This window comes from Bactrocera oleae, chromosome 5 (assembly GCF_042242935.1).
Source record: "Bactrocera oleae isolate idBacOlea1 chromosome 5, idBacOlea1, whole genome shotgun sequence".
Classification (NCBI taxonomy): Eukaryota; Metazoa; Arthropoda; class Insecta; order Diptera; family Tephritidae; genus Bactrocera; species Bactrocera oleae.
Genome location: NC_091539.1, coordinates 37,530,868 through 37,558,528, shown reverse-complemented (window position 1 = coordinate 37,558,528; position 27,661 = coordinate 37,530,868). Strand labels below are relative to the sequence as shown.

At 33.6% G+C, this 27,661-nt stretch overlaps 1 protein-coding gene and 1 long non-coding RNA gene across 3 annotated transcripts in view; both read left to right on the top strand.

Moving 5' to 3' along the window:
- Positions 1-27,661, top strand: part of LOC138857278 (uncharacterized) — a 75,465-nt gene that overhangs the window by 42,204 nt on the left and 5,600 nt on the right. The window contains exon 3 of one of the 2 annotated variants that reach the window (XR_011396367.1): positions 1,613-2,028. The exons of the other annotated variant lie outside the window; for it this stretch is intronic. This is a non-coding gene — a long non-coding RNA (uncharacterized lncRNA). Of the gene's footprint in view, positions 1-1,612; positions 2,029-27,661 lie in introns of those variants that run through there. 2 annotated transcript variants of the gene reach the window in all.
- LOC138857277 (dynein regulatory complex protein 9) lies at positions 20,835-21,964 on the top strand. Its single transcript, XM_070109537.1, has one exon. The coding sequence runs from the start codon at positions 20,835-20,837 to the stop codon at positions 21,936-21,938; it is 1,104 nt and encodes a 367-aa protein (XP_069965638.1). The 3' UTR covers positions 21,939-21,964.

Here is a 27,661-nt window from a genome sequence, read left to right as displayed (position 1 = left end):
TACATTTTACATGTTTAAATAATATATATTTGATTAATTGAAATGGACACATATGAATGCACGTGAGGCATTTGTTTCCCCAAGAGTTTGTACACATTGCTATGTCTTCATTATAACTTGAGAGCAATTGTTTACATATGAGAGCATATTGTACAAATATATTTATTGATTATGGACTTGCTCATTTTGAACTTAATTTGCAAAATTTCTATAAGCAGCTTCAAATCCAAAATATTTAATTAATATATATAATATAAAGGTGGAGTATTAGGAGACTAAATTTACCTATATTAAGTGGATCGGATTAATAAATTAGGATTTGCAGCTTTCCCAATTAATTTGTCAAAGATTTTTTGCTTTTTTATTGTGTCATAGTAAAAACTGTAATATATTATATTAGATGGGCTTTGATGATGTTAGGTTGCTAGTATTTCCGTGAACCTGTTAAAAAGCTTCTTGCATAGTATTTTCAATACCAAACAATGAAAAAGTGGTCATTTTGATATCGCTGTTCTTACTTGACTTGTTGAGAGCAACTAAATGGAAATATTCATGTGTGTTACTCAAATAACGAAATTCTACAGGAGTTCACAAAAACGCTTAAAATTACATAAGCTCTCGATATTTAAAAGATTTTCAGACTGGGAGAAGCTATGATAATAATACAACAGCAGAGTTCTATAAAATGCTTAGGACATCTGTTGGTTTCTCTCTAAAAATATCCATTTGGTATGTGGTCTCTTGAATTGTTTTTAACCATTCCGGGTAAGCGGCAGCTAAAAGAAAAAAATCCTGTCGTTGGACCTGTCTGCATATTAGAGCTATAGGCAAATTCGTATACAAAATTCGAAAATAGTAGCAATAGTCAGATATTCTTATATTTTCGCAGCATGTTGCTAGAGAGTATAATAGTTTTGTTTACCTAACGCTTGTTTTTAGCACCTAACACTAATCGAGTTAGATATAGGGTTATATATATATACATATAAATGAACAGGTTGACGAGACGAGTTGAAATCCTTTAATGATGATAATCCATTAAACAAAACCCTATAAAGTGTCATAACTAAGTACTAAATTAAGATATGATTATATAACTGTAATTTGGTACAGTGGATCGCAGTAACAAGGGACACTGGTTGGCCAAATTTTTTTTTTTTAATGGGCTAGGCCCGACACTTAAATACAAGTAGTTTAATCTACATATTTTCCAATACGCTAAAGGCAAATTAACTAAAGATAAGAAGTGTTCATCCCACCAAAGGTGGGTAAAGTCAGATAATAACCACGCCCGTTCCCCATACAACGGTTATTTTTAAAAGTACTAAAAGTGTGATAACTCATTGAATAAATGCGCCACAAGTAATAAATTTCACAACTAAGATAATCTTGAAGAGCTTTATAGAAGCAAGTGTAAAAATTGGACAAGGAGCTTGGCATTGCTCACCTTTAGGTGAAACCATATATCGCTGGAACTACTCGACCAATTTAAAGCAAATGGTACATGAGGTTACCATACTTATTATACACTGTGAATTGGCTGAATCGGCCAACAATCACACCCACTTCTGATATAACACTATTTAAAAATCCATCAAACTTTTATTTCCAGGTTACAAATCCAACACCATTGAATATATCGGGATAAAACTTTGCACAAAAGTACTTAGCCGGGCCGTAACTTTTCAAGGACCCATACATCAAATATCTGAACCCAGTGCATTGAACTGATTTTTTAACGAATATATGTGTGAATTCTAGTATTCAAATTCGGGGATTATATTTTATTGATTACAACACATCTTTGTGCCTTCTTTAGCCCCCATATGCATTATATAAATATTTTCGAATATCCGGTTGACGTCTATCGGTCCATATGTAAGAAATCTTAATGAAATTCAGAAAAAATCTCTTTCTAGTAATAGTGTATCTTCGTGCCTATGATTGTGAATAATGAATACAATACTTCTTAATTTAAGTTAAAATATAAACCAAAATCTCATATGTCCCTTTACCTTGCGAGAGTATAAAATGTTCGGTTACAGCCCAATTTAACCCTTCTTTATTTGTTTTGTTTTATTTTATAGAGATAGGTCTTTCAAAAATATGCAAGCATCTTTGGTTAGAAATTTTTAAGAAAACCATAACCCCGAAAAGATGCCTGACCGCAAGCGGATGTACGTGAATTATGATTAAACTTTTTGCGTTTTCAAGTGTGATCCGACTTATCACTGCTCAAAAAGTTGCTGGATTTTTGTAACATTTTTTAGATCTTTTCCTGTTTCTCTATCTCTCTATTATTTAGGAAGATTGGAAGACGTCGAAGAAAGTTCGCCGCAACTGTCTGAAGTCTAGGAACTTACGAGGGATATTTTTTAACTTTTAGTCAGTTTCAGTTCTAACCATTTTCTTCAACTTAATTTTTCATTCACTAATGTTTTAAAATTAAACAAAAGCTATAAATAAGGAGTATAGTAAAACAATAGGTACATAAATAAATTGAAATACTATTTTTTTACTTCTAACTTCTATTTTTGATATATGAGTTAAATCACATTTTTACTTTTTATTGCAATATAAAAGAATTTTGCGTTGTACCTTCGGGTCTGTATGACCTAATAGTATATAATTACAATTAAAAATATTTGTGTTGGAATTTGCTTTAAATATGATGATTATAAATAGCTTGCACTGAAGAAAACCAGAATTCTCCCTTCTGTTCTAAAAAAAAGTACATTTTTAAAAACAACTCTTTACACACGGCTGCGCCTATAGGTATGCCATATGCTGTGTATTTGCTACCTTATTCGCCGATAACATTGACTTATTCTCGACCATATCCAGTTACTTTAAAGAAAAATCACAAATACACACACAAAGTGTCATTTTGTCGGGCGAATTGTTGTATCCCCAGCCTTAAGTATGCTCCGCTCATAAGTATGTGCTTAAACACAAATTGCTAAAATATGTGCAACAACAACATATCAACAGTATCATCCCACTACCTGTGCGTATTATGTAATTTGGGCTACAACCAAACGGTTAGGGGAATTGAAAATAATTTCAATTCTTTTGTGTGGCTAAAGAAGTAGAAAGTAACTGGAAAATCTACACAATGCTGGCAATGTTCGTGTATATACAGAATCATATACACAGGCGCGCATATGTATGTAGAATGCCTTATGCGCCTACATGCAACCGAGCTGATTGCATGTCTTCACAAACATTTTGTATTTCGTTTTTGAGGGCGAACGCAAAGAGTCCGACAAACAAGCCAATGGCTTTGTTTCCGGTAAAGTAAAAAAGTAAACCTCATTTCAAATACTCGTCAAAAAATGAGAAATAAAGCTCAATATTTTTCTCCAAGGTGCCCTACATCGTATTCGTGTATTGTGGTTTAGTTCGATACCCTTTGCGGGAAGTAAGTAAATTTATTTTTTCTAAATCATTTAACCTGAGCTATTGATGAGTTCCATATGTTACTTCTCTGATGTGTTATTTTTTTTTTTGTGTTTGTACTTTTGTATTTTGTAGAACTTTGTATGACGTTAGGACCAGCTTACTTGCCAGCACATGCACAAAATAATAATAAAGTCGTTAGTTTGCAAAAGGCTTGGGTTTAATAAAATATAAAGTGCTTAGAAAGCTGATAGATAAAGAGTAGAAAATGAATAATTCTAGAATAAAGTGATGCCCAAAGTAAATTTAAATTGTGGTGAGTAGGAGACTTCAAAACGAATACCGAGACAACTTGATGGTCAGTATTATACGAAGTCATGGGTTCATAGTTGAAACAAAACATAGAATGAAGATAAAGACTAAGTGTGTACGGCACATTGAAATGTTCTAACCTGCCTGCATTTTTGAATATATTTATATTTGGTGATTTTGTAAATAAATAAAAATAAATGAAAGCGAACTGTGGCCCGTGTTAAGAAACCTATTTTTTATTTAAACATTATCCAAAACATGAGACCTTAATAATTGGGAATTATTTGCTTACTAAATTTGGGCAATAAATTGACGTTCGTTGTAACATTTTTAATTAAAAGTTAGCGAGTTTGTTAATGATACATAAAACACAGGGAACGGTCACTCTCCTAGTGTTACATGGACAATATCTTGATTTTTCCGATTTTTTTATGAAAGAACTTTGCTGTTTTAAACAAGCCGTCTGGATAACAAACTTACTTGCTTAAAAAATAAACTATGTAAGTATAATTTTCAAATATATTTATAATATTTTCTAAGGCTTTTTACACTCAAATGAGTTTATTTTGTTCTTTGGAGATGGAAGCCTAACTTTCTGCTAAGATTTCTAGTGATAAAAACCTTCACTGAGAATATAACCTAAAATTTAAAAAAGACCATTTGTAGGATAAAGGAAACATACTGAAAATTCTCAAGAGTTTTTGAGAAACGAAAAGAAGTTATTAATAAGGGTGCGCGATTATAAAACGAAAACTTAATTGCCTGCAATAAAGAAAGTAAAAATATCCGATACAAATAAATTAGGTCCGCACGATTCTCCGGTTAAAATTACAATGAAACTTTATTCCGTTTCTTAGAAACGCTTAGCCTAAACTTAAGCTAACGGCTTAAACTAGTGGTAATGGAAATATGTACAAAAAGGGGTAAGTATCAGATGATTACATTTCGAACTTCCATTAATTATTGAAATAGATTAAGGTGAGTATTTCACGAAGGGTTGCCAAGTAAATACTTATTTTTATAACAAAAAACTTTATAATTCAATTACAATATTTTAATAATTTTATATTTTAAATTAATTTAATATTTAAGTTAGTATTCATGAAGTCGGTTGACGCAACACATACTATATAATTCTCCCTAATATTTCTATATCATCAACCATAAAACTGAATTAATGCATGATTTACTTATGAATTTATTTGTGTTTGTCCATAGTATTATAAAAGAGTGCTCAAAAGATAGATATATAGAGAACAAAACCTGATGGATGAGATGGCATACTTGTAATGTTGTTTTTGTTTTTCTATAACGTTAACATGTGTTTCTCATGTACTAAATGGCGTTGTTCTTGCCAAAATAATGACATTAGTAGCTGATATGCATTGAGATTTTCCCATACAATCGTCATTAACAGATGTTGTCAAAGCATTTTTTTAAACATTTCGGGAATCTCACTCAGCTTTTAAGGTACTCAAGTATGTAAACTTCATAAACACCTATATTCTTATTCGGACATACTTTTCCCATTTTGGATATGAATTTTAAAGCATGTGATATGTTGGAGAGTAATTAAGCGAATTTACTATACCAGTTGTTCAAACAAACTGACAGTACACGCCAACATGTTCTTTGACGCATACGCGAATGTGATAAGCTTTTTTCTATGATGGAGTACTTCTTCTTTCTGCGAGAAAAAACCTTAATAACCTCTAAGTTTCGCACCTTACGTTTTCCGTAAACAACTATAATATATTTCAAGTATTTTATGTGTATTTTTATTACTGAGTGTAATTTGTTATTTCAGTAATCCACTACTAACTAATAACTGGTATAAAATACACGCATACTCTTTTGTATCTATTCAAATGGATTACTTTGCTGTTGTTTATTCATGCCAATGCTTTGTCGAGAGAGCACAGCTTTAAAATAGCTAGCAGAAAATTGATTTATTCCTGTGTCGAAAAAAAAACTACGCACAAGCGAAATGTTTTTCAAATAGTACTCTCTTCTAAAAGTAAGTTATTTTCAACAACTTGGTCTAGGTAAATATATAAACGTAAAAGCGAAAGAAGTTTAAATAAAGTTACGAAAACAGTTAAAACTTTGCCGACTAGTTTGTACAAATTATTTGAATTACACTGTCGTAGCAAGAGGCGACTAATGATGCAAATGACATTCAACAGGAGCGTCAACAAAAACAAACAATTGAAATGTGTAAGAAAGTAACAAAGTGAACATATTTAAATGTTTGCGTGAGAGAACTATCGAACATCAGTATGTGCTAAAAGTCAACATAGCACCCAGCAAACATAAAAGGGAAAGGGAAGGAACAAGAAATTATTATATAACTAACCTTTTTCTCTAAGCTCTAATTGTATAGAACGACACAACAAACATTATTTCCTCAAATAAAACGGGACATATTCGCTCTGAGAAGGTTCTAGCATGAATCGGTAAATGCTGTATCTACAAGTAAAGTAAGAATTAGACCTTGCTGGTTACACATACAAAGTTCGTTCGAAAACAGTTCGTTTAAAGAATAAAGATGGTTTCAGGATATAATATGTTATAACACTCAAAAGTAAACATCAGAAACTCAACGCATATAGTACTCGTATTTATATAAATGATCAAAGTCGATTTAGCCAAATCCCTCTGTCTGTATATGTATGTACGAACTAGTCCCTCTGTTTTTGAGATATCGATCTGAAGCTATGCACTCTTCCTTTTTTCACTCGGAATGGCCGATTTTGGACCACTATACCATCCAGCTGCTATACAAACTGAACGATCTTAATAATATGTTCGTATGGGCAGCTCTTTCGTGATATCCGCAAAACATTTGGCTTAGACTATTGCCTATGGCAATGGTGCGATCTCCGAAGAAATGGTTCAGATCGGATCACTATAGCATATAGCTGCCATACAAATTGAACGATCTTAATCAATAGCTTGTATGGAAAGCTTTTTCATTTGACGAGATATCATCACGAATTTGGACATGAACTATGCCGCCATTAGGAGATATGAAAATTCTAACTGGTCCTTCGATCATTACCTGTGTAGAAATAATATATTTTTTTTGTTTTTGGATTTTAGATAGTTTAATCAGAAAATTCTTTCTCCCTACCAGATACCTTTTTTTGAAGGTCCTCCTGGAGATCTGCTACGAGATGCCTCTTAAAAAATTAAAAAAGAAATCACAGAAAAACGGCTGACATATTATAAAATCTTTGAAAAACTCTTTTGAAATTTATTGCTGGTCTCAAACAGACTCAGAATTTTTTTGGTGTTTCTATATTAATCAAAAATATATATAAAATTATAATTTTTGCAGTAGTCAAAAGTAAAAAGGATAATTTTTTGCCCATTTTTCCAATTTTTTTTCAAAAAGAAATAATATAATTTTATTTTATGAATGAAAAATTAGTTACTAAGTATATTTTTCTTGATGAAATTTAGCACTGCATCTGTTCAAACATTTTTCTTAGTGGTATTTCTATAAAGTGTATAATTTCGAGAAAGTTATTTAATCTAGAAGAAATAATATGTATTTAAACATCGGTGTAGCACTTTAGCCGCATAGTACCTAATAATTTTAATTGTATAAACATTTGGCTACTGAAGCCAAGCCTAATTCTTTCCTACCTACCCTGGTTATTATCTTGATTAACTTGGTATTCATTTGTCAGGTAGTGGCTGTATAATTTAAATATAGAAGTTACTTGAAGACGTATAAAAAGAACTAATTTAACATGAGAATAAACTTTGAACTTTTGCACACAAGTTAGCAAACATACAAGGAAATACTCTTCACATGAGTGACGAGGTTGCACGGCTCATTTCGCCGCAATGTTGCCAATACTTCCCCGCCACACATCGACCCAGCCGCAACTGTTAGTCTGAGCTCTCTAATTTAAAGTTGACTTCATTGTTATTTGTCGAGTGAAAAGTTTTACTTTTCTACTTTTCTACTTTTCTTCTTAAAATTTAAACGTTCGAAAACGCGAAGTCGCGCAGAGGCAGCAGTAAAATTTGTGCAAAATCGAAGTTATTCAATTTAAATGGCATCCTGCTTTGCTATTTCCTAATACTTACGACTTACGCCGAAGTTTTCCAAACTAAAGCACTTAGTGGGAGAGCGGCTTTCAGTGCCGGGGCGATATATTTGTGGTATACTTGAGTATATTTATACATATGCGTGCGTATAATAAAAGTGTTAAAGTTGGGAAAACTTTGATGCTTCCTGGTGCGCCCGAACATGCGAGCATGTGGCGCGATTAGTTAGGCACTGAAGCGCTGAGTAAGTACTCTGACTGACTGTGTTCGCACGAGTTGGTAATGGTGCTTATTAGGCTAGTTTCGTTAAGATTTTTATGCTTCTGTATTTATGTCCTGATCTATTGTACTTGTATGCATTTTTGTACTAAAATTTGGTTGAGAGATTTTGATATATTTTGAAATTTTTCTACTTTGAAAATGTTCATTCATTTGAGAGTGTATAGTGTTTTGGCTCCAATTGCGGAATATCATTGCAATCAGTGAAGGAATACGAATGGCTTTAAATTAAATATTGCACTGAAAACTAATTTTAATTATTTGCCAAATTTGATATTCACTAACAAAAGGATTCACTGTGAATATTAACCGTACATTGACCGAATGATAATATATAAGTCTGTCTTGAAATTTGTCTTAAGCCGAAATCTCACCCAGACACAATAGGAGGGTAGTCTATAACACGCCAGCACTTATTGAATGCTAGTTAGTAAAGTAACAAACTCGTTAATGATCGGAGTTTTAATAATTTTAATTTTGTGAAGAAGATATCGAGCGAAAATAACGTAGAAAAAAAATCAAAGTAATTTAATAGTTTACATCAATGTTGATTGGCGGATTTTAGTTAAACTTGCAATAAAGTATATTTAAGTTGTTATCTTAAGGCTTTCAGCAAAAACTATTATTTTTGACGATTGCGTTATTTTGGCGTGTTGCCGTTTGTTTCCATCTTTTTTACTGTCAATAATTATAACATATTTCATAACTATTAATCCACATATAACGAAAATATCATTAAGTAGGCGAAAAAGGTAGGCGAAAATAGATAAAAACAATGAATTTCTTCCAGGTTATTTTTTATAAAAAATGTTCTATAGAATATATTATAATTCAATATATTAATATACTTCTAATTTTGTATAGGTAAGATGTTAATTTTTAAATAGATCAATTATAGTCCTGATCGAGTAATATTCTTTACTTTCTGTGCCTTTAGTGATATTAATAACACACGTGTATGAAGCGTTTTGAAATCACTAAATCTGAATATCTTCTCAATTTGTTTTTAGTGTGATATAAATATACCGTAGATTTGCATGTATTCAATATCAGTTTGTCATTCAGTGTCAGAACATTTTTTGTTTATAGAAATAAATTTTCATGAAAAATAAATCCCGTCCTTTTCGATATGCAATTTTTTGAATCATCAAAATAATTGGTAAAAAAATTTAAATTTTTATTTAAAATAAAAATAAATCATTTGATATTCTTCACATTTGCAATAATCTTTAATTACAGCTACAAATTTCATTATTTTCTGAAATGAAAAGAGCAAGAGTTCCGAAAATTTTTTCAAAATTAAAATATGTGAGCTGATATAATACAAGTATATATTAAAGTTGACTTATGTTTGCTTATTATAAATAAAAATAAAATCGTTAAAAATTTTATTTATTATCCGAGTATTTTATTTATGTGAAACTATTTAACTTGAGTCAAGGGGGAGTATGTAATGTGCATAATTGAGACTTCTAAGCAATTGCTGAGTTTGATCCACTTTTACTCTGAACATTTAAAATTGTATACGCACCTTGGTAGTCGAAATACGTCGTATTTGTCTAAAATAATCTATGAAGAAATTATATTGTTGATTTAGAATAAAGTACTACAACAAATTTCCAGTGAAGTACATTTTTCTAATTTTTTTGGTATAATTGTAGATTCTATGCTTGATATTGCACATGACGATCAGCTTATTATAATTATCAGATGTTTACGTGAAATTGTTGAAAGGTTTCTAGAATGTCTATCAAATATCGGCCATAAAGCTAATGATATTGAGGATGCTTTCCTAAAATCTCTAGAAAATAACGGAATCAGTCGAGTTCTTTTCTACTTTACGAGAACTATACAATTTCTCGACTATATCTACACATCGTTGAGAGCTTTTGGTACAGCGTACAAATTTAAGAGTTAAGAGTCTGCAATAATTGATGCACTGGAATTTATTGCCGAAAGCAGAGATGAGAAGCTGACTACTGATCTGAAGCGTAGATACAAACGAATTAAAACATCTTGCCAATAAGCTAGTCAGTAAGTATCCTGGTGATTTGGAAGCGACGTTAGGCAATGAATGTATTCATTTACATTGTCAACTCAAAGATCCTTTAGCAACTACGGAAGATGTATGCTCTGCACAAAAAATTGCATTGTATTGCATTGACAAAGTCTCCGAGATGTTTATCCAAATGTGGACAATGCTCTACGTATTTTTTTGAGTATTCCGGCGATTAATTGTTCAAAAGAAAGATCTTTTCCGACACTAACACTCTTTTACCCGGACCAAAGCCAGGAAAAAGAAAGTTTTAAAATTGACTAATTTAAAAAAATAATTATTATTTATCTGTTTAAAGTTCATAACTTATTTATCTGTCGTGTTTATTAGTTTATTTATAAAAATATTGGATCGAAATTAATGAAATTCACTTTTCAAAGGCCGGCGCATTGAATGAGGCCTAAGGCGGCAGCAAGCCTAAATCCATCACTGAACAAGATCATGGAGTATGCGATAAATATGTACATTATAGAAAGATTTTATCATTCCTAAGGATTTCTGCAGAAATGCAGAACTGGTTTAACGAAGGTGATAAACTTCCTCACAAACCGCCATGTATAGTAACAAAAAAAGCCTTCCAAAGAGCAAATATATAAAGGTTTATACGTGGCTTGACAAAAATCTAACCGATATTAAACAGAGCCAGGTCTGAACTGAATTAGACATTTTGAGAACCATACTACATTGCTGATATTTAAGTATTAAGTAAGTTGAAGACTAAGCGATCTTCGTTTTCAGTATATGGCGACTAGAAGGTGTAGGCCAATCTGGAGTATTTTATTATATGCAGGAGTTGTCGGATGTTAAATGTTCTTTTTGTGTTAGGTTTTACAGCGACTATTTTCATGACTTCTGAGTAAGCAATTATAAAATTAATAATCTGAATATATTTGAAACATTTTGTGTTTTATGGGTCGATCACTTCTCTTCCACTGATACATACAAACAACGACAGGATTAAAATTATTTTACTTTCATAAGCTATCGAAAGATATGTATTCAAAAATCATGCCAATATTATAAAATATTCAAATAATATACGGGAGAAATAAATACCATTTGTATATTTCAAGCTTTACAGATTTTTTTTAGATTTGTTTGCTTTACACGCATAACCATATTGGTTGCAGTGCAACTTAAGTCAGCGTATTCGAGCACACGAAAATCGCACCGCATCTGCGCGAAATAGTTGTTTATTACTGCTGCGAATTGCGGTTGTTGTTGTTTCGTTTAATAGTTTAAAGTTGGTTTATCGCCGCCGCTCCAATGGCAAAACGAAACGAAAAACTTTCCATGTGCACAAATAAAAAATATAAATATATTACACCTACAAGCGTATATTAATAAATACATATAAAACATACATATTTATTTGTGTGTAAATATCTGTAGTCGCCCAATGTGCGAACACCCCGAGTTGAAGGTTACTCATACGCACCGGAGCACACTATTTATGCATACGAGAGCATTTGTATTTTGCGCGGCAATAAAACATTTCTTTGCGTTACAGGCGCTTACTTGCGCACATATATACTGTCAGTCATGGCAGTTAATATGTACGTGGGTATGTGCCATTTTTTACATTCCTTAAACGACGCGTACTCGCATATTTATTTCCACAGGCGCTTACATAAACTCACACACATGTCCGTGGATAAATATTTAAATCGCCTTAAAAAACGCGTTAAGGCAATGCAGTGCCGCTTCGACTCACATACCCACATACATGTATATATACCTGCATCGTTGTATAATCGTATGTGCATATGTATATGGCGCCTAACAACTTTGAGCTGCTTTTTATTGTACAAGCACTTTTTTATTGTTATTGCTATTGTTGTTTTTGTTGCTGCTGCTACTATAGCTGCATTTGCAGTTGATTGCAGTCGGGATTTACGAGTTTCGGGTAATAAACTTTTTTGCTGATTGTTACGCCGTAAAGCCCTCTGCAGTGACACATACTGTCATAACCATATCCACATTTATATATGTGTGTGTCTGTATGAGTTTGCATATGTGCATGCAAATCATGCGCTTATATATGCCGTAGTTATTCACTTATGAAAAATGCATCGCATTACTTATTATACTCTGTGTGACTGCATATTGTATGGGCAGCAGTTTTCCATTCAAGCATTAAAGCCAAGCGGATTGACGGGCAGTCAATTGACAACCTGAGTAACGATCAGTGCGTAAAATTTCATAAATATGTATGTATATACAGATATAAATAAGCGTAATAAATTTCTGCATGAAATAAAATTAAATTTTTTGTTACTTTTAAGCGATTGAAGGGATTTATTCACAAAATTAATGAAATAAGGAGGGACTGTCAAACTACTCATATATTGGTGCTGGTCTTCTGTTCACACATTAATCATATATATGGTGAGACGTACTTTTTAAAAACAATTAAATTTCCTTTTTAATAAAGTTAGGTTTTTTTGTATTGTCTCCTCCTCAGTTCAGTGGACGTTCCAGCCTTGTCGACTTTGTTATATTTCTGGTAGATTATCTGTTATATGAATCAGACCGGAGGGCTACCACATTTAGATTAGCTTTCTACAGCTTATTATGTTCTCACGTTATTGTTCAGTAGTAACTTACAGAAATTAGTAACAGTAAAAACAGTAAATTTTATCGGTGCTCGGAAAATTCATTGCTGAATTTGGTAATAAATTCTTTGCCGGATAAAGCTTAAAACGTCATTATGAAATTGACCTATTACCAATTTATTTGTTTAAAAAAAAGAAAGCGATTTTAAGAATATTGATACTATTTAGTGTTTGGGTGAGTGTCACTCCCATAAGTCTTTGTAGTTTTTGTGGATTCTATATATAGTTCAAGGGCTTTTAGCATAGGAATTTATAACTTTTGGGGCCAAGTAGGTCACTCCTGACTTTCCAGTGGAACTGGTTTTACACAAAACCCAGTAGCACCGATTTGTCGATTGAAAGCCTCGTACTCAATACAAGTTGCCCATCTAATTACTAGGTAAATGTTGAATTTGAATTTTTAACACAATAGCTTAACTTTGCCATGCTTGCTTGTTCGATTGTCAAAAAAAATAATTCTCAATTATTGAATTGCGGAGTTTTCAGCAAGGACACTGTCGTGTTTTTCAGGCAGATGTGCAATGAGGAAGGCAGTAGACTTATTGCTACGAAGTACAGCTGCTTTCAGGGAAGTGAGTATTCACCTCGACACCAAGCCAGCAATATTAGCGCTGAACTTGCTAATTGTGCGCTCAAAGCTAGTCAAGAAGCAGGTTTACCTAAGATTATCGTAAGAGACTTTTTGGTTGAGTATTAAATTTTCTGCGAAATCCATTAAACAAGATATTTTTAGAAGTAGTTGAAAGAGAGATTTGATAATAAAAAAAAATAGAAAACTGTAGGGTGGAGAGCTTTACCGTTACAATTTGGAGTTTATTGCTTTCAATGATTTTCTTAGAGGTGTCTAAACATTTATTCACAGAGTACCAAACGAAAAAAAATATTGTTTTTTTTGTTGACCCACCTTAGAGACTACATTGAAAGATGAGATATTTACTTTATATGCACTTATTTATAATATTCGTAATAAATGTATGTATGTATCTAAGTCTTAGGATGTTACTAAGCAAGGCTTTAGCTTATTAAGCTGTATATGTTTATAATCCCGCTCTCGAAATCTAGTATATAATGAGGCAAGGAACTTAGGTTGTATTTATGAAAAAACTTCTCGAGAAAGCCAACTTTTTATTCTAACTACTTTTCAAATGCTAATTTTTCCAAAGTGGGGAATATAAATATGTAAAAAACAGTTAAACAAAATTTCTATACAATTTTACTCAAATTCTAATCAAACTCTCATTAAGTCTTATAAAGAGCATGAAAACTTAGAAAATCAAATTCACTTGCAACCATAAGCATTTATGCATATGCTTACGCGCGTACGTTTGTAAATATAGGAATTTCATACTCATTTGTATCGAAATATCTTAAAACTTAACTCTTACAATTCGCATGCCAATGAAAAGCAAACAGCATTCAAAGAATATTATTATCGTAGCAAGTTGAATGCAATGAAATGAACTTGCAACGCGCGCTGCAAGGCAACTGTCAGCTACCAATTTGCCAGTAAATGTTTTTGAAGTCACACACCGATGCACATACACACACACAAACACGCACGCACATTACTATAAAAGTTGGCAAAACTTTACTATTTGAATGCTAGAACTCTGCTGCTATATGCCACACATACACACACATGCAGAAGTAATAGTTAGAAAAAGCATATGAAGATGTATGTATGTGCGTGTTTGTTAAAGCAAACTATTAGATTAACAAGGCACACGCCTGAATAGAGAAATACCAATGTGGCAAAAACTTTGAATGACTGACTAAATTCACAGCCACTCGCCTCACACGTACGCCTTTTACATATTTACATATACGTATATTTATTTGCATGCGTGTGTATTTATAAACTTAAATTTTCAGTCGTATTCATCGTCGCACAATCAGCGTGAATGAATGCCATTTCATTTATGGCAATTTCAATGGCAACCAATTTCCAAACATAACCACACTAATGTGCTGAGACTCGGCAGGCGACTGTGGCGAGGTCATTGAAATGTCTGCCTGTGTCTGTTGCTTCAATTGCTGTTAGTGGTTGAAGTGTGTGATATGCCGGAGCAACCGCAGAAAGTTATAAAGTTGTGCCATTTAATCAGCAGCGAAAGCAACAGCAAGAGCCAGAGCAACAGCGTTAAAGACTCCGAAGAAAAAGCGCCAGAAGAAGGTCGGCACTGGTGTAGACACGCTGATGTATGTTTGTGACGCCTTGCCACACCTACCCTCACACACACACACACACAGTCATCCGCTCCCACTCGCCTCGGCAAACAACTTAGTTTTGCAAATGAATGGGAGTTTAAATGCCTTCACTCGCTTTGTGTTGCTCCCAATCCCAGTTTGTGTGTATTTATATACACCATATATGTGCGTATGTGTTTGTGTAAATATTTGCTGAACCATCTCAGCAACTTACGCAGCCGCGTTATTGCTGTTATAATGCTTTAATATCAACTTTTTCGCACATTAAAATGGGGAAGTAATGCAAACGGAGAGCCAGAGACTAACAAATATACCATACACATTTTCCCACTTAATATTCTGGGATAGTAAATTACCCCTAGGTATGTCTATTATGCTTATTAAAATATCATAAACAAAAGCGGCGTTAAAAGCTTGTGAGCCAGCAGAGTTGGATGAAAGCGGCAAAGATTGCTGGAAATAATGGCAATCATCGGAGACATAAGTAAACGAGCTGAGCAAAAGGAAGTTTCTCTAGTGAATATCTAATGCGAATGGGGATGATATATAAACTATTGAAAACTCCTTTTAATTTTAGTAAAGCGAGTGTGTGTATTGGCTCTAATATTATTTTGAATATAGTGCGGAAGGTTTCAAAAATTTGAGATAATAATTAAGTGAAAGTTTTCCTGAAAAAAACGTTGTGGTAATCCCAAGATATTTTAGCTAATGCTTGGAAAAACAAATTAAATTCTATCCGACATTCTTCGGGAACAAAAGCAGACACTTAACAAGTAGCAATATCTAAATTGTCGCTGGTTTTAAGAACTGTTTAAATTCTACCGGAATGTCTTTATATACATCACTTATAATTCGAGTCGTTTATTGAAACGACTGAAATCGGTAAATTATTTGCATCCTACTCCCATGAAAAAAAGTTACACACATTTATATCAAATAACTAGCTTTTGATAATTCGGTTGAGTCCACCTCAAATACTTCAAGACATGTGTGCACTTTTACCCAGCTCTTTAAATTTCTCATTGTTCTCTACAATTTTGTGTTCAAAAGCGCAAGAGAAAATATTTCACACTACACTGTTGCCAAAGTACATGATAGCTTTCGCTAATATTTAATGACTATTTGGCAATGGTTAAATGGTTCCCAGCCTCAACATCTGCTACTGCCGCTTAGAAGATACTCGCAGGGTTTGTGAAAATAGTAACGCTGGTAAAATATAACTAATATTCATTAAAAAAGCTCTTGAAAAAAATTTATCGAAAAATAGAATGGACGCGCTAAAACTTCTATAGCGTGTAATAGATTTCACAACATAATTTAATTAAGATTTATGCTTATACCAAAACACGTTATCAGCAAAACTTGAGAAATTTTTATGTATTACTTCACAGCCAAATTCATGACGCAATATATTTTGGTTAGTGACATACTTAAACAATCGTATAGCATCTCCAAAAGTCTTGGTTTCAAATATTCTTCTGATTCGAAGAATTGGTGAGGAAGTAGATTTACTATTTTAATCAATGTCTAATAGTCTTTGCTTCGACATGATGTGACACGTAACACTAGTACTATGGACAATAACGCCATCTCTTAGATAAAAACCGAACGAACCTTTTACTCGACCTAATATTATATAGGAATGATCAACGTAACGAGCTGAGTCGACTTAGGCATGTCTGTCTGCCTGTTCGCCTTTCCGTCTATCCGTATATATACGAACTAGTCTCTCAGTTTTTGAAATATCGATATGAAATTTTAGACATGTCCTTTTCTCATCAAACAGCTGCTCATTTGTCGGGACCGCCGATATCGGACAACTACAGCATACTGACCAAATAAACTCAAGTCCTTGTATGGAAAACGAAACGAATTTTGCCACAGATAATTATCCAAGGCATCGCTACAATCTGCGAAGAAATTGTTCAAATCCAACAACTACTTGTATAGCATATAGCTGTCATACAAACTGACCAATCAAACTTAGGTCTTTGTAAGCAAAACTGTTTTATTTGGCAAGATATCTTTACGAAATTTGGCACGGATTATTATTCAAGACAGAGGTAGGTTAGGTTAGGTTAAGAGGTCGATCCTAAGAAGGATCTCACTTGGACAGCTTTAAACGACAGTCCGTTGTGGTACCTAAAACTCCTAAAAAGCTGGATCGTAGGAATCTTACAGATCGACAAAGCACTTTAAGCCTATCACACATTTTTTGAGACGGCTAATATCAGTTCCGGCTATGTCTTCTGGTTCGCCGAAGGTAAGATTACTGAGATGATTCAGTCTCTGTCCTGCAAAACTGGATGTTTCTACGTCACCCTCTTGCATACAAGTCTAGGTGTCTAGTTGTCAAATGGATAAGATTTTAAGCCTTACCGTATGAGTGCCTTTTGGATAGTGTCCAGCAGGAACTCCTACGTATTGCGGCGAGATGAACTATGCTCAGGGCGAGTAGTGCACTTAGCGGATGCTCAGACTAACGATTAAAATCAAGTTCTTGATTGGATACTTCTTATTTGAGAAGGCCATTATGTTTTTCTTTTGTTTGTTTTTTGCTCATTACTTGCTGTCTTTATTTATAAACATATGTGGTTATCTGTCAGTAAAAGAATAGTTTAACTGAACACAAGGTTATTCCTACAAACTATAAATCGTTGCTTACTCACTTCCATCTTATGGTAACCACAAGCACTTTTTTCCCCCTAAAATCATTAAAATAATCTATGTACAACATATGCCTACATATAAATGCTAAACCACTACACACAACACTACCACAACAAATTGGTTTTTGAGTCATTGCCACCGGAGCGAATTCTCCCCATAAATGAGTTGGTGGTATAGACGGGGAAATGTGATACTTACATATTTTCACCGCTGAGTAAATTTTTTTTATTTTTTATTTTCTATTTGAGGTATTCCAACATTTTTTTCATCAATGCATGTTGCAGGTATTGCTTAGCAGCTGTTGTTGGCAATGTCGGCGCCGATGTTGAAAAACTACGCTTTGACAGTTTTCACGTAAAAATAAAATGTTAGCATTTTTCACTACATTACGCTCGGTACATGCCCAACAAGCATGTACTTATATACATATGTATTAGTATTTGCGAGAACACAAACATTCTGACAAACAAAAGGTGTCAACGTATTCCATGCAACATGAGCAGCAAATGTACATCCAACGGAAAAATGTGTGCAGCAATTTTTAAAATTCACACCTGCGCATATATTATATGTATGTCGCTGGATGCAGATGTGTTTTATGTAAAATATATGCAAAATACGCGACCACAAATACTCAACCACAGTCCGCCCACTCAATTTGGAAAGTGTTGTGCGCTTAATGAAAAGTATTTAAAATTTTAAATTGAACCGTTTTGTATGAACCGTACAAGTATGAAATTCACTTTTTTTAGTTTTAGAAAATACTTGTATAACCAAATATAAAGTGTACCGATATTGAAATTTTTCCATCGACACGTTTTTAAATTTCAATGAACAAAATATTAAAAATCCAAAAATTAAAAATAGTAAAAATATTAAAAAGATTTGAGTCTTTTACAAAGCAGTTTGTTTACGATAAAAAAAAATTTACAGCTTTATAATTTTCTAATTTTCTAAACGATTCAAAATGCTAATCGAACTAATAAAGGCCATGAAAATGTCGATAAATGTCTGCAAAAAGTAACTAACTGTAAAATAATTGAAAATTAAATTGCGGATATTTGGAGGAAAAATTTCGTTGTAAAATTTACATATATATTGTACAATTGTATTTCGAAACAATAAAGCAAGCAAAAATGCCTCTTTAAATACTAATTTCACTGTTAAATATTTTCGAATCTCGCTAGAAGTTTCATTTGTCATACACTCTAAATAACTTGTTTGTTTCGATTGTTTTGTTATACTACATATATATAAACATTTGAATGTTTAAATAAGACTTACAACGAAATTTCTTTCTTTTATTGAGCTTTGTACATAACACGTTAGAAGTGTCAAAACTAAATAAAAATAAAGTTTTCTCACTGATTTTAATTATTATGCGATACGAACCCTCCAAGACGGGTAAAAGTTACCTAACTAGTTACCAATAGGTTATCAGTAATTAATGCATTTGATACCCAAAGGTTACTTTTGTCCCAGCCTTGGGAAGGATAGTTTTTAGAAAACTATCTGTTACCCTTTGGTTAACAGCGTCCTTTTAATTTGCTATCTGTTTGGTTAGACATCTGTTACTAAAAATAGTTTCTTTCGTTATTGCTATGCTTACCTATAAGTTTTTTGTTTGGTTTACCATTGGTTACAAAAAACTGGTTCATCGGTTAGCTAGTCATTTGCTATGGCTTAGTTGTTTGCTTGTTGAAAATGTCAATTGTAAAAATGTCAATTGGGCTGGTATATACTGCAAAGAAGAAAATTTGTAGAAGTTATGCATTATAGTTCTATTTTTCGTTTCTATTATTAAAAATGTTTAGTAATTATTTTAAATATAAGCATTTATATATATATCTATTTATATATATATTACGAACAAACATTTATATATATAACGTTTGATCCAAGAAAATTTACTTTTTTCAATAGCCTTTCTATGACAGATAACGCGTGATTTTTGTCAATCTTTTATTTTACTTTTATTCAGTATTGTTGGGCAACGTTTACGAATTGCTTAATACAAATATTCAAGTTCTGTAAACAATGAGTTTCGCGCGCTTCGCTCAACTTATGGACAACATAATCGACCTACTGAGCGTACTATTCGCAACACCATCACCCATCTTGGGGCCCAGCACTCATTACTGGATATTATTCGACCTAATAGACTACCATGCCGCATTTGGAACGAAAAGCTACCTGATGTGATTCAAGAGCTGTCATTTCATTAAAAAAAAGCAATGGTTTGGCGGAATTTACCGACCGGTGAAAACATCGATCCATATTTCTTCGAAAATGTTGCCGGTGAGAACGTAACCGTCAATGGCGACTGTTATCGTGCCATGATAACCGACTATTTGATGCTTGAAATTGAAGCTCGTGATCTCGGCGATATTTGGCCCACACATCTCATCAATCGGTAAGCAGAGAATTTCACGTTTTGGGCCGGTCGAGTGGCCACCAAGATTGTGTTATATTACACTGACTTTTTTTTTTGTGGGGATATGTAAAGTTTTAAGTCTATGTGGACAATCCCACTTCGATTCAGACCTTGGAGCAAAACAGTTACTAGTCGAAATGCTCGAACGAGTCATCGAAAATTGGACCATCTGAGACGTAGGAGCGGCCAACATTTAAAAGAGATAATCTTAATAAAAGAAATGCCAAATAATGTTCTTTTTAATGATAATAAACATTCCACATTAAGGTTGAATTTTTTGTGTTTCATTTATTTTAAAAATGTAGGAAACCTCGAAATGGATCACACTTTATTAGGGATATAATGTTCAGAGAAAGATCTAGACGAAATTCTTCTTTTCGACATCTTTAGCCCATAGTTGCCTCTAGCGATCTCCTGTGCCATATTACAGTTTTATATCTCAATTTAGTGCCTAGTTATGTCACTTTATAGGTTTTCGTTTAACGGTGTTTTGTGGGCGTTGAAGTGGTCCGATTACGTCCATGTAACATACGAAATCGTCCATACATATATATATATATATATATACCAGAATAGTTTTAGATGTTAAAACTAACCGTTCAGTGAATAAAACTATTATACTCAGTAGCAACCTATTGCAAGGATAAACAAAGGAGAGTTACTAACACAGTATTGATTCCTTAGTAACTATCGCCTTGGAAACTCATATTTATTTACTTTCCTTAAATAAAAATTAAGTCTACATAACTTTAACAGCTACTAGTTCGAATCAATTAAACATTACAGTAAGCAATCTGCAATGAAACACCTCTCACAACTCGAAAACTATGTGCACCCGCCTTTAGAAGTAAATGATTTGAGGAAGTTACTATTGTCTGCGGTTTATACCGAAGCAATTACGAAGTTAACGATCTATCAACGTAGTCAGAGGATAAAAGCCCGGTGCTGTGAGCCCACAAAAGATCAGCAGTGCGCACGCCAAAGTTCAAGGAAGGAGACAAGTAAAAAGCTCGATGGCACAGAAAATGTGCTCAGCGAAAAAATTTTAAATGAAATACAGTTGGATCAGGAGCTAACTTTGCTGCGTAAAATTTACGGTACCGCGCTTTCGAAACTCGAGCTTGGCTCCACCAGTAAAGTTTATGATGCGGAGGACTCGGACGAAAAGCCTGTTCGATCACACGACCAGTTGTACACCGTAATCGAAGCACAAAAGCCGGACAAAAATGAAGTAGAACAAGCGTTAGATCTGCTAAACGCCAACAAAGAAGCATTCAAATCACTCAAAATGCAATTAACAGCGGAACAGCAAGCGGCGAAGGAGCGTATAGTTGCGCAGGACGACTGCATTGCTACACTACGTCATAATCTACGTAACGTACGGCTGCTTAACGAATTGGAGTTGCGCTTGGTGCAACGCTGGGAGGAGAATCGCTATACGCAGGCAAGTATTATCGGCGCTAATGAGGAACGCTCATTACAACAACAAATCGATGATTTACGCCGACGTATTGCAGGTGAAGAGCGCATTATAGTCCAAGTGGACAAGTTTAGTATGAAATATTTTGCGGAGCTAAATGCGAAAATCTCCGCTTGGCAGCAAAAGTACACGCGTGTAATGGAGATCAAATGCACAGAGACACAAGCGAAAGAGCGTCAAATACTGAAGTTGCAAAAGTCATTGGAACGCCATCGGGAAACGTACGCAGAGAGGCAAAAATTCGTGCGCGATTACTTGGCTGAGAAGGAAGGGGAGCGGCAGTTGTATGAACAGCAGATATACCGTGTGGCATGCGCAGTGCAGATTCAAGCGTGGTGGCGTGGGCTAATGGTTCGCCGCGGTCTGGGGCCGTTCAAAAAGAAGAGCAAAAAGGGCAAGAAGGGAAAGGGTAAACTAAAGTGAGCTAAAATATTTCATTCGATTTGTAACTGAGCAAAAATATATGATTTACATATATTTAAATAAAATTAAATTTGTAAAAAGATAAAATGAAATTAATTGCCGACGCTAACGTGTGAGCAGCAAGCCTCCTCGTTATCTTATCAAAGGTGTCGAAGTGGGTAGTCCGGAACTATACCGGTGGTCATATACTCTATCAGCCTCATAACTTTCTTAAACATTTTGATATATACTCACATTCATATAAGTAGGTAAATAGGAGTGCTGCCACCAACGTCTCAATTAGCGCTGGATGCGCCATTTTGATGCGCTATGGTAGGACCTTATAATCTTGCTATTCTGTTTCATCGTTACGCTCAAACCATTTGCTGCTTTAAATGTAACTACTTAAGTATATCCGTTATGCCTTTTGTAGACAGACATTCAAGGTTTGGTGCATGATAGGTTTCAGGTATTTTGTGTCTGGATTGTGTAGAGCTGGAAATTATAGCTTGCTGCTGCAGCAAATATTGTTGTAAGGCAGGCCCATTTTTAGAGAGAGCTCTTTAAAAGGCCAGTGCCCCGTTATAGTTGCTGTAAGTCTGTATCTACTACTTCTGGACCTATTTAATAAGTCCTTGATTATATTCCTGTTATACTTGAGCCATGTCTGCTTTGTTATCTTGCAGCTTGTTATTGATTTCCATCTGCTATAAGCTATTTGTTTAAAATGGACAAGTGGAGTTGAGCTACCAGTTTAAAGCCTTCGTGCAATTATTGACTACGCTGGAATTTATTTTTGGAGCCGACAAGTCCAGCAGTGCCGCCTGGCTATCCGTGTGTATGATTGCTTTCTGTATTCTGCCGTAGTTTTTCAATAGAGCTCCACAGGTCTTCTCTATACCTTCGAATTTCTTCCGCTGTAAGATGCTGGCTGAATTTGGTAGACCAATAGAAAGAGAGATGTCTAGATTATTGGAGTATACCGCCACCCCTACTCCACAGTCCATTTTGGTTCCGTCGGTATTAATAGAGGTAGTAGGTTCCTCCCCTACTAAACCTCTTCTTCATTCACGTCTAGAGGGTAAACACTGAAATCTGATCATGGGCGGATATAGTTTGATTTACTTAAGTTTAGCTGGTTCAGCACGGCGCTATGTCTATAATCTTTCAGGTTCCAACCTCCCAATTCCTTTAGTTGAGTAACCCCTGCACAAGCTGCTCTTAGTTTTCCATTTCTTTTTTTTATTTTATTCCATTATTTAGAATTGGTCTAATTACAGCCTCTTGCATCCACTTTGTTAATTCAATGTTTTGCTTTTAAAGTATTATTCTTATTTACAGTAAACTATGTTAACTATGTTAACCATTCATGATTTTATATGATATTCAAAATATATTTCCCCAATATTTTAAATTTTACCCCGAAAACAAAAGTATTTTTTATGCAAATTTATTTAACTGCAAGAAGAATAAGTCATTGAAGAAGATATTCTTTTGTAACATTTCTACATTTTACTGTCAGCGAAACTATTATATAAGTCATGGTACAGGGATTAGTTGAAATCGGTGCGCCCTTGCAAGCGTTTGATTTGGATATTTTTCACGACAACTCCAAAATTGTACCAATATCATATGAGGGTGGATATGAGGCAATAATATATAAATATCAAGTATATAAACCTGTGTGCATATGGTATCACATATGTATATGTGAGTATGTATAAGTAGCTACATAAATCATTTAAATATGTTGAAATATTTATCTATGTTCTATTTTTAAGACAGATTATTCCTTACGTAAATTTTTTTTGGAAGTTCAAATATATCCTAAATTTGTAGCTACACACACTTGCTATAAAAAGTATTCGTTTGTTCAAACAGCAACCACACGGCACATCATAAATGTTTTTCTGGGAAACGGTGTATTTTTAATGCTTATTTTCGGTGAATTGTTTTATATAGCGTGTTTGTTTCAAAGTAACGAGCTTTCCTGCAGGATAGCTGTCAAACCAGCTGTCAGAGTCAGCGCGAGGGTTTGACATTTCGGCTGAGCAGAGTTTGGTCATAATTATGGGAATTCTTACATTTGAACAGAGTTTAATATCCCCCTAAACTATTTTTTGAAACTCACATTCTGACATATTAACCTTCAGAGAAATTAACAAACATTAAAAATATACTTCACTGCTGTGTTTGGATTATGAGTTATCCTAAAGAGTTTCTCCTTGCTGCCTTGAATCCAAAAAAAAAGTTACCGATAATTATCTATAATACCGTTATTCATTGAAATGTAGTATAACAAATATTAGAAACAAAAATTTTTTGAGCAAAGATTCCTATAACAAAAAACTCTGCAACAGTTTCCATTTCCCTTTAAAGTATAGGAATACTTTTTCGATTAAGTGTATGTAAATATATTTGTGGTTATTATCAGTAACTTCAAAAAGTGCCAATAGAGCAACTCATATGCCCAATTTAAATTCAATTCAAAGTTGATTTATAGTCTCCCACCGCAACCGACAACGATACCGTCACCAATATCACACCACAACTTAACCTCAAGGCAATCTATGGAAAACGCATATGTCAATACAATAATTCCAACAAAGAAAAAAGCTTAGCCACCTTTTTCTTTCGTTACACTTTCTTAACAACCAACTTTTTCCTTATGGAGCTTTCAACTTTATTATGTTGGCTATACCTATATGTACATATACACAAAAATATATTTTAGTTGTGTGTGTGTGTATGTGTACCACAAACCCTCTTATTTCTTTGATATTATAAAATATTGTAAGGCTTCTACTTACTCATAAATAAAACAATAAAAACAAACCCGCACGTATTTACATATACGTGTACATATATACGAGTATAAACACTCATACATTCATACACACATATAAAACATAATCAAACATTTGTCATTTTATCGGCTAAAAGATTTTCTTTTGAACAAAAATAGATTTGCAAAAGTTTTCGTGCGATTATACCCATGCAGACATATTTGCATATGCACTAAGGCATGTATATTTTTTGTTGTTGCTCAAGTCGCTCGCTTGTTTTTTGATGGCATTGAAGTCGTACAAGCATGAAATATAATTTATGTAAAAATTGTCAAACCCATTTCATGTCGCCGAAATTAATTTGAGCAAACCGGAAGTTGCGAAATTCGCTATAAAACTGTTCAAACGGAAATCGGGCAACACTCATATGCAAAAGAAATGATGAAAATGAGAATGATGTTGGAAACGGAATAGTGAAGTGTAATCAGCTTTGGATATGCTCATAGGCGGACAGTTAAAAATTAATGTTTCTGTACATACATGCACACTAATATACATATATAATATATGTGTATGTATATGTATTCATAAAAAGCTTGAGGATTATGGTGATGTTTTATACCGTTGAATGAATTCAATCGCTTTGAGATTTAGGACAGATATATTTTCATGATTTTTGATACTTAAATATGTGTATATTCTATATGATTATTATATAAATTTTCTTAAAATTATCACTCAAAATGTAATTAAGCGGAAAAGTAAATCTCTTGTTCACTAACGGTTATTTGTATCACCTAAAAATAATCCAGATAGATATGTTATATATAATATATTATATGTTAACATTTGTAAACATAATTTTTCAGTAATTTTTTTTAAGTTTCGCGTTTTTTTTTTAATTAAAAAGTTCGATTTTTTGTTACTGTCATTCATGCCATATTTGAAGTAAATCGGTTGACTAAAACTTGAGATCTTTTGACAAGCACTTCAAAACAAGCTGTTCGAGAGAAATGTGTTTAAAGTTCGTCCAGCGATCTATTGCTCGATTCATTGTAACTAAAATGGCTAAGTTGCCACAGCACCAAAATAGCAGTAACTTTCATAAAACTCGATATAAAAAAAATATTTTCAGGAGAAAATATTTTTAAATATCTAAACTATTTAAATATAAAAAAGAACACGCTTTTCAACGGTTTCATAAAAGTATGACGTCTGTTAAAATGTGCTGATTTTTTAGTCGAAAGACAATTATGGCCATTGTCTGCCTATATATACTGCAGTTCCCCTTTTTAATTCTGGGAAAGTAAAATATCGCTTCTATATTTTATTAAGATCGTGCAAAGTTGTGATACTTTGATCGTCCGATTAAGCAGCAATGTTACTTATTCAAGAAGTTATCAAAAGTTTTATGAGATCAAGCCACTGATGTTTACCTCTTTTTTCTAAAACACCGGATGAGTGAACCAAAGTAATTTTATATTTTCATTGCGGTATTTGTTTTGCTCTACCGTACTTGCAGCCGCCTGCCACATTGCAACAGAAAATAAAACTATTTCGAGAATATTTCATATTCTACAACGAACAAAAACAATATAAGGTGTATATACACATATAGAAACAACGCTAATGAATAAGAGCATTAACAAAATTGCCGCGGAAAACTTTGCAGTAACTTCTGCCATGCAGATTAAAGGGTGAAGCAGTGTATATATACATATATAGATACGGTTATAAAACTGCCAGCAACTGCCCATACACACGTGATGGCGCATGAATATGCAAGTCGTAATTAATGCAAATGAGTTGAGAGAGTTTTCCTATAATTTTCGTCTCAGTATTGGTTGTTGTCCTTAGAACTTGCATATTATGTAAGTTATCATATTCGTAGTTGCGGTAAAATGATTACGACTTATAATAAATTTTCCTTTAAAAACGCTGTATTGTATATATGAATATATCTGCTTTAACTTGAAGGCATTTTTAATAAATGTAAAAAGGATATTTATTCGTACACAATATGTTCAAGGAACAAAAATGTATTTGTATTACCTAAAACTAATCGAGTTAGATATAGGGTTATGTATATATAAATGATTAGGATGAAGAGACGAGTTGAAATCCGGGTGATTGTCTGTCCGTCCGTCCGTCCGTCTGTCCGTCCGTCCGTGCAAATGTCACTGGAAGCAAATGTTTTTAGAGCCTCTACCCACAGAGTGAAAATGGGTGAAATCGGGTGGTAACTCCGCCCACTCCCTATATATAAAGGTACTGTTAAAAACTACTAAAAGCGTGATAAATCAAGCACTAACACATTTAATTTTATATCTGGGATGATGAGATGACTTTATAGGAACCGCACTCAAAATTAGTCAGTGGGCGTGGCACTGCTCAGTTTTAGGTGAAAAACCATATCTTGGGATCTGCTTAACCGATAGCAAACAACATAACATATAATTTTTCTCATATTTCTATGTTGTAGTGCGAAAATGGCGGAAACCGGATTACACCCACGCCTATTTCTCATATAACACGGTTTTAAATTTCATCTGATTATTTCACTTTTTACTATGCAAATCCAGCACAAATTATTGTATCGGGGTAAAACTTTGCGTGAATATAACGTTTAAAGTATGCAAAAAACCTTTTTAACACTATATGTATGAACATATCAGTAGTTCCCATGGCCGAGCCTGATTTTTTTACTATTCTACTAATTGAATAGTAGTTTTGGAACCCTATATTTATGAATTCTTTTATGTCGAATTTTTTGATAACTGAGCTTTTCATTAAAATATTATTAGTTTACAGAAAACTGTGTGTATTGTGAGCTTAGCGTCTTCCTTCACGAGATATAGACACGTCTTATACAGGTTGGTTGAAGATTTTCTGCTTTCACCAAGAAATAGCACTACTAGCTCCAAATTTTGTTTTCTCAAGTTGGTACGTCTATCGTGA

Coding starts and splice junctions, on each gene's coding strand:
- LOC138857277 (XM_070109537.1), top strand. CDS start 20,835: ATGAAACACCTCTCACAACTCGAAAACTATGTGCACCCGCCTTTAGAA.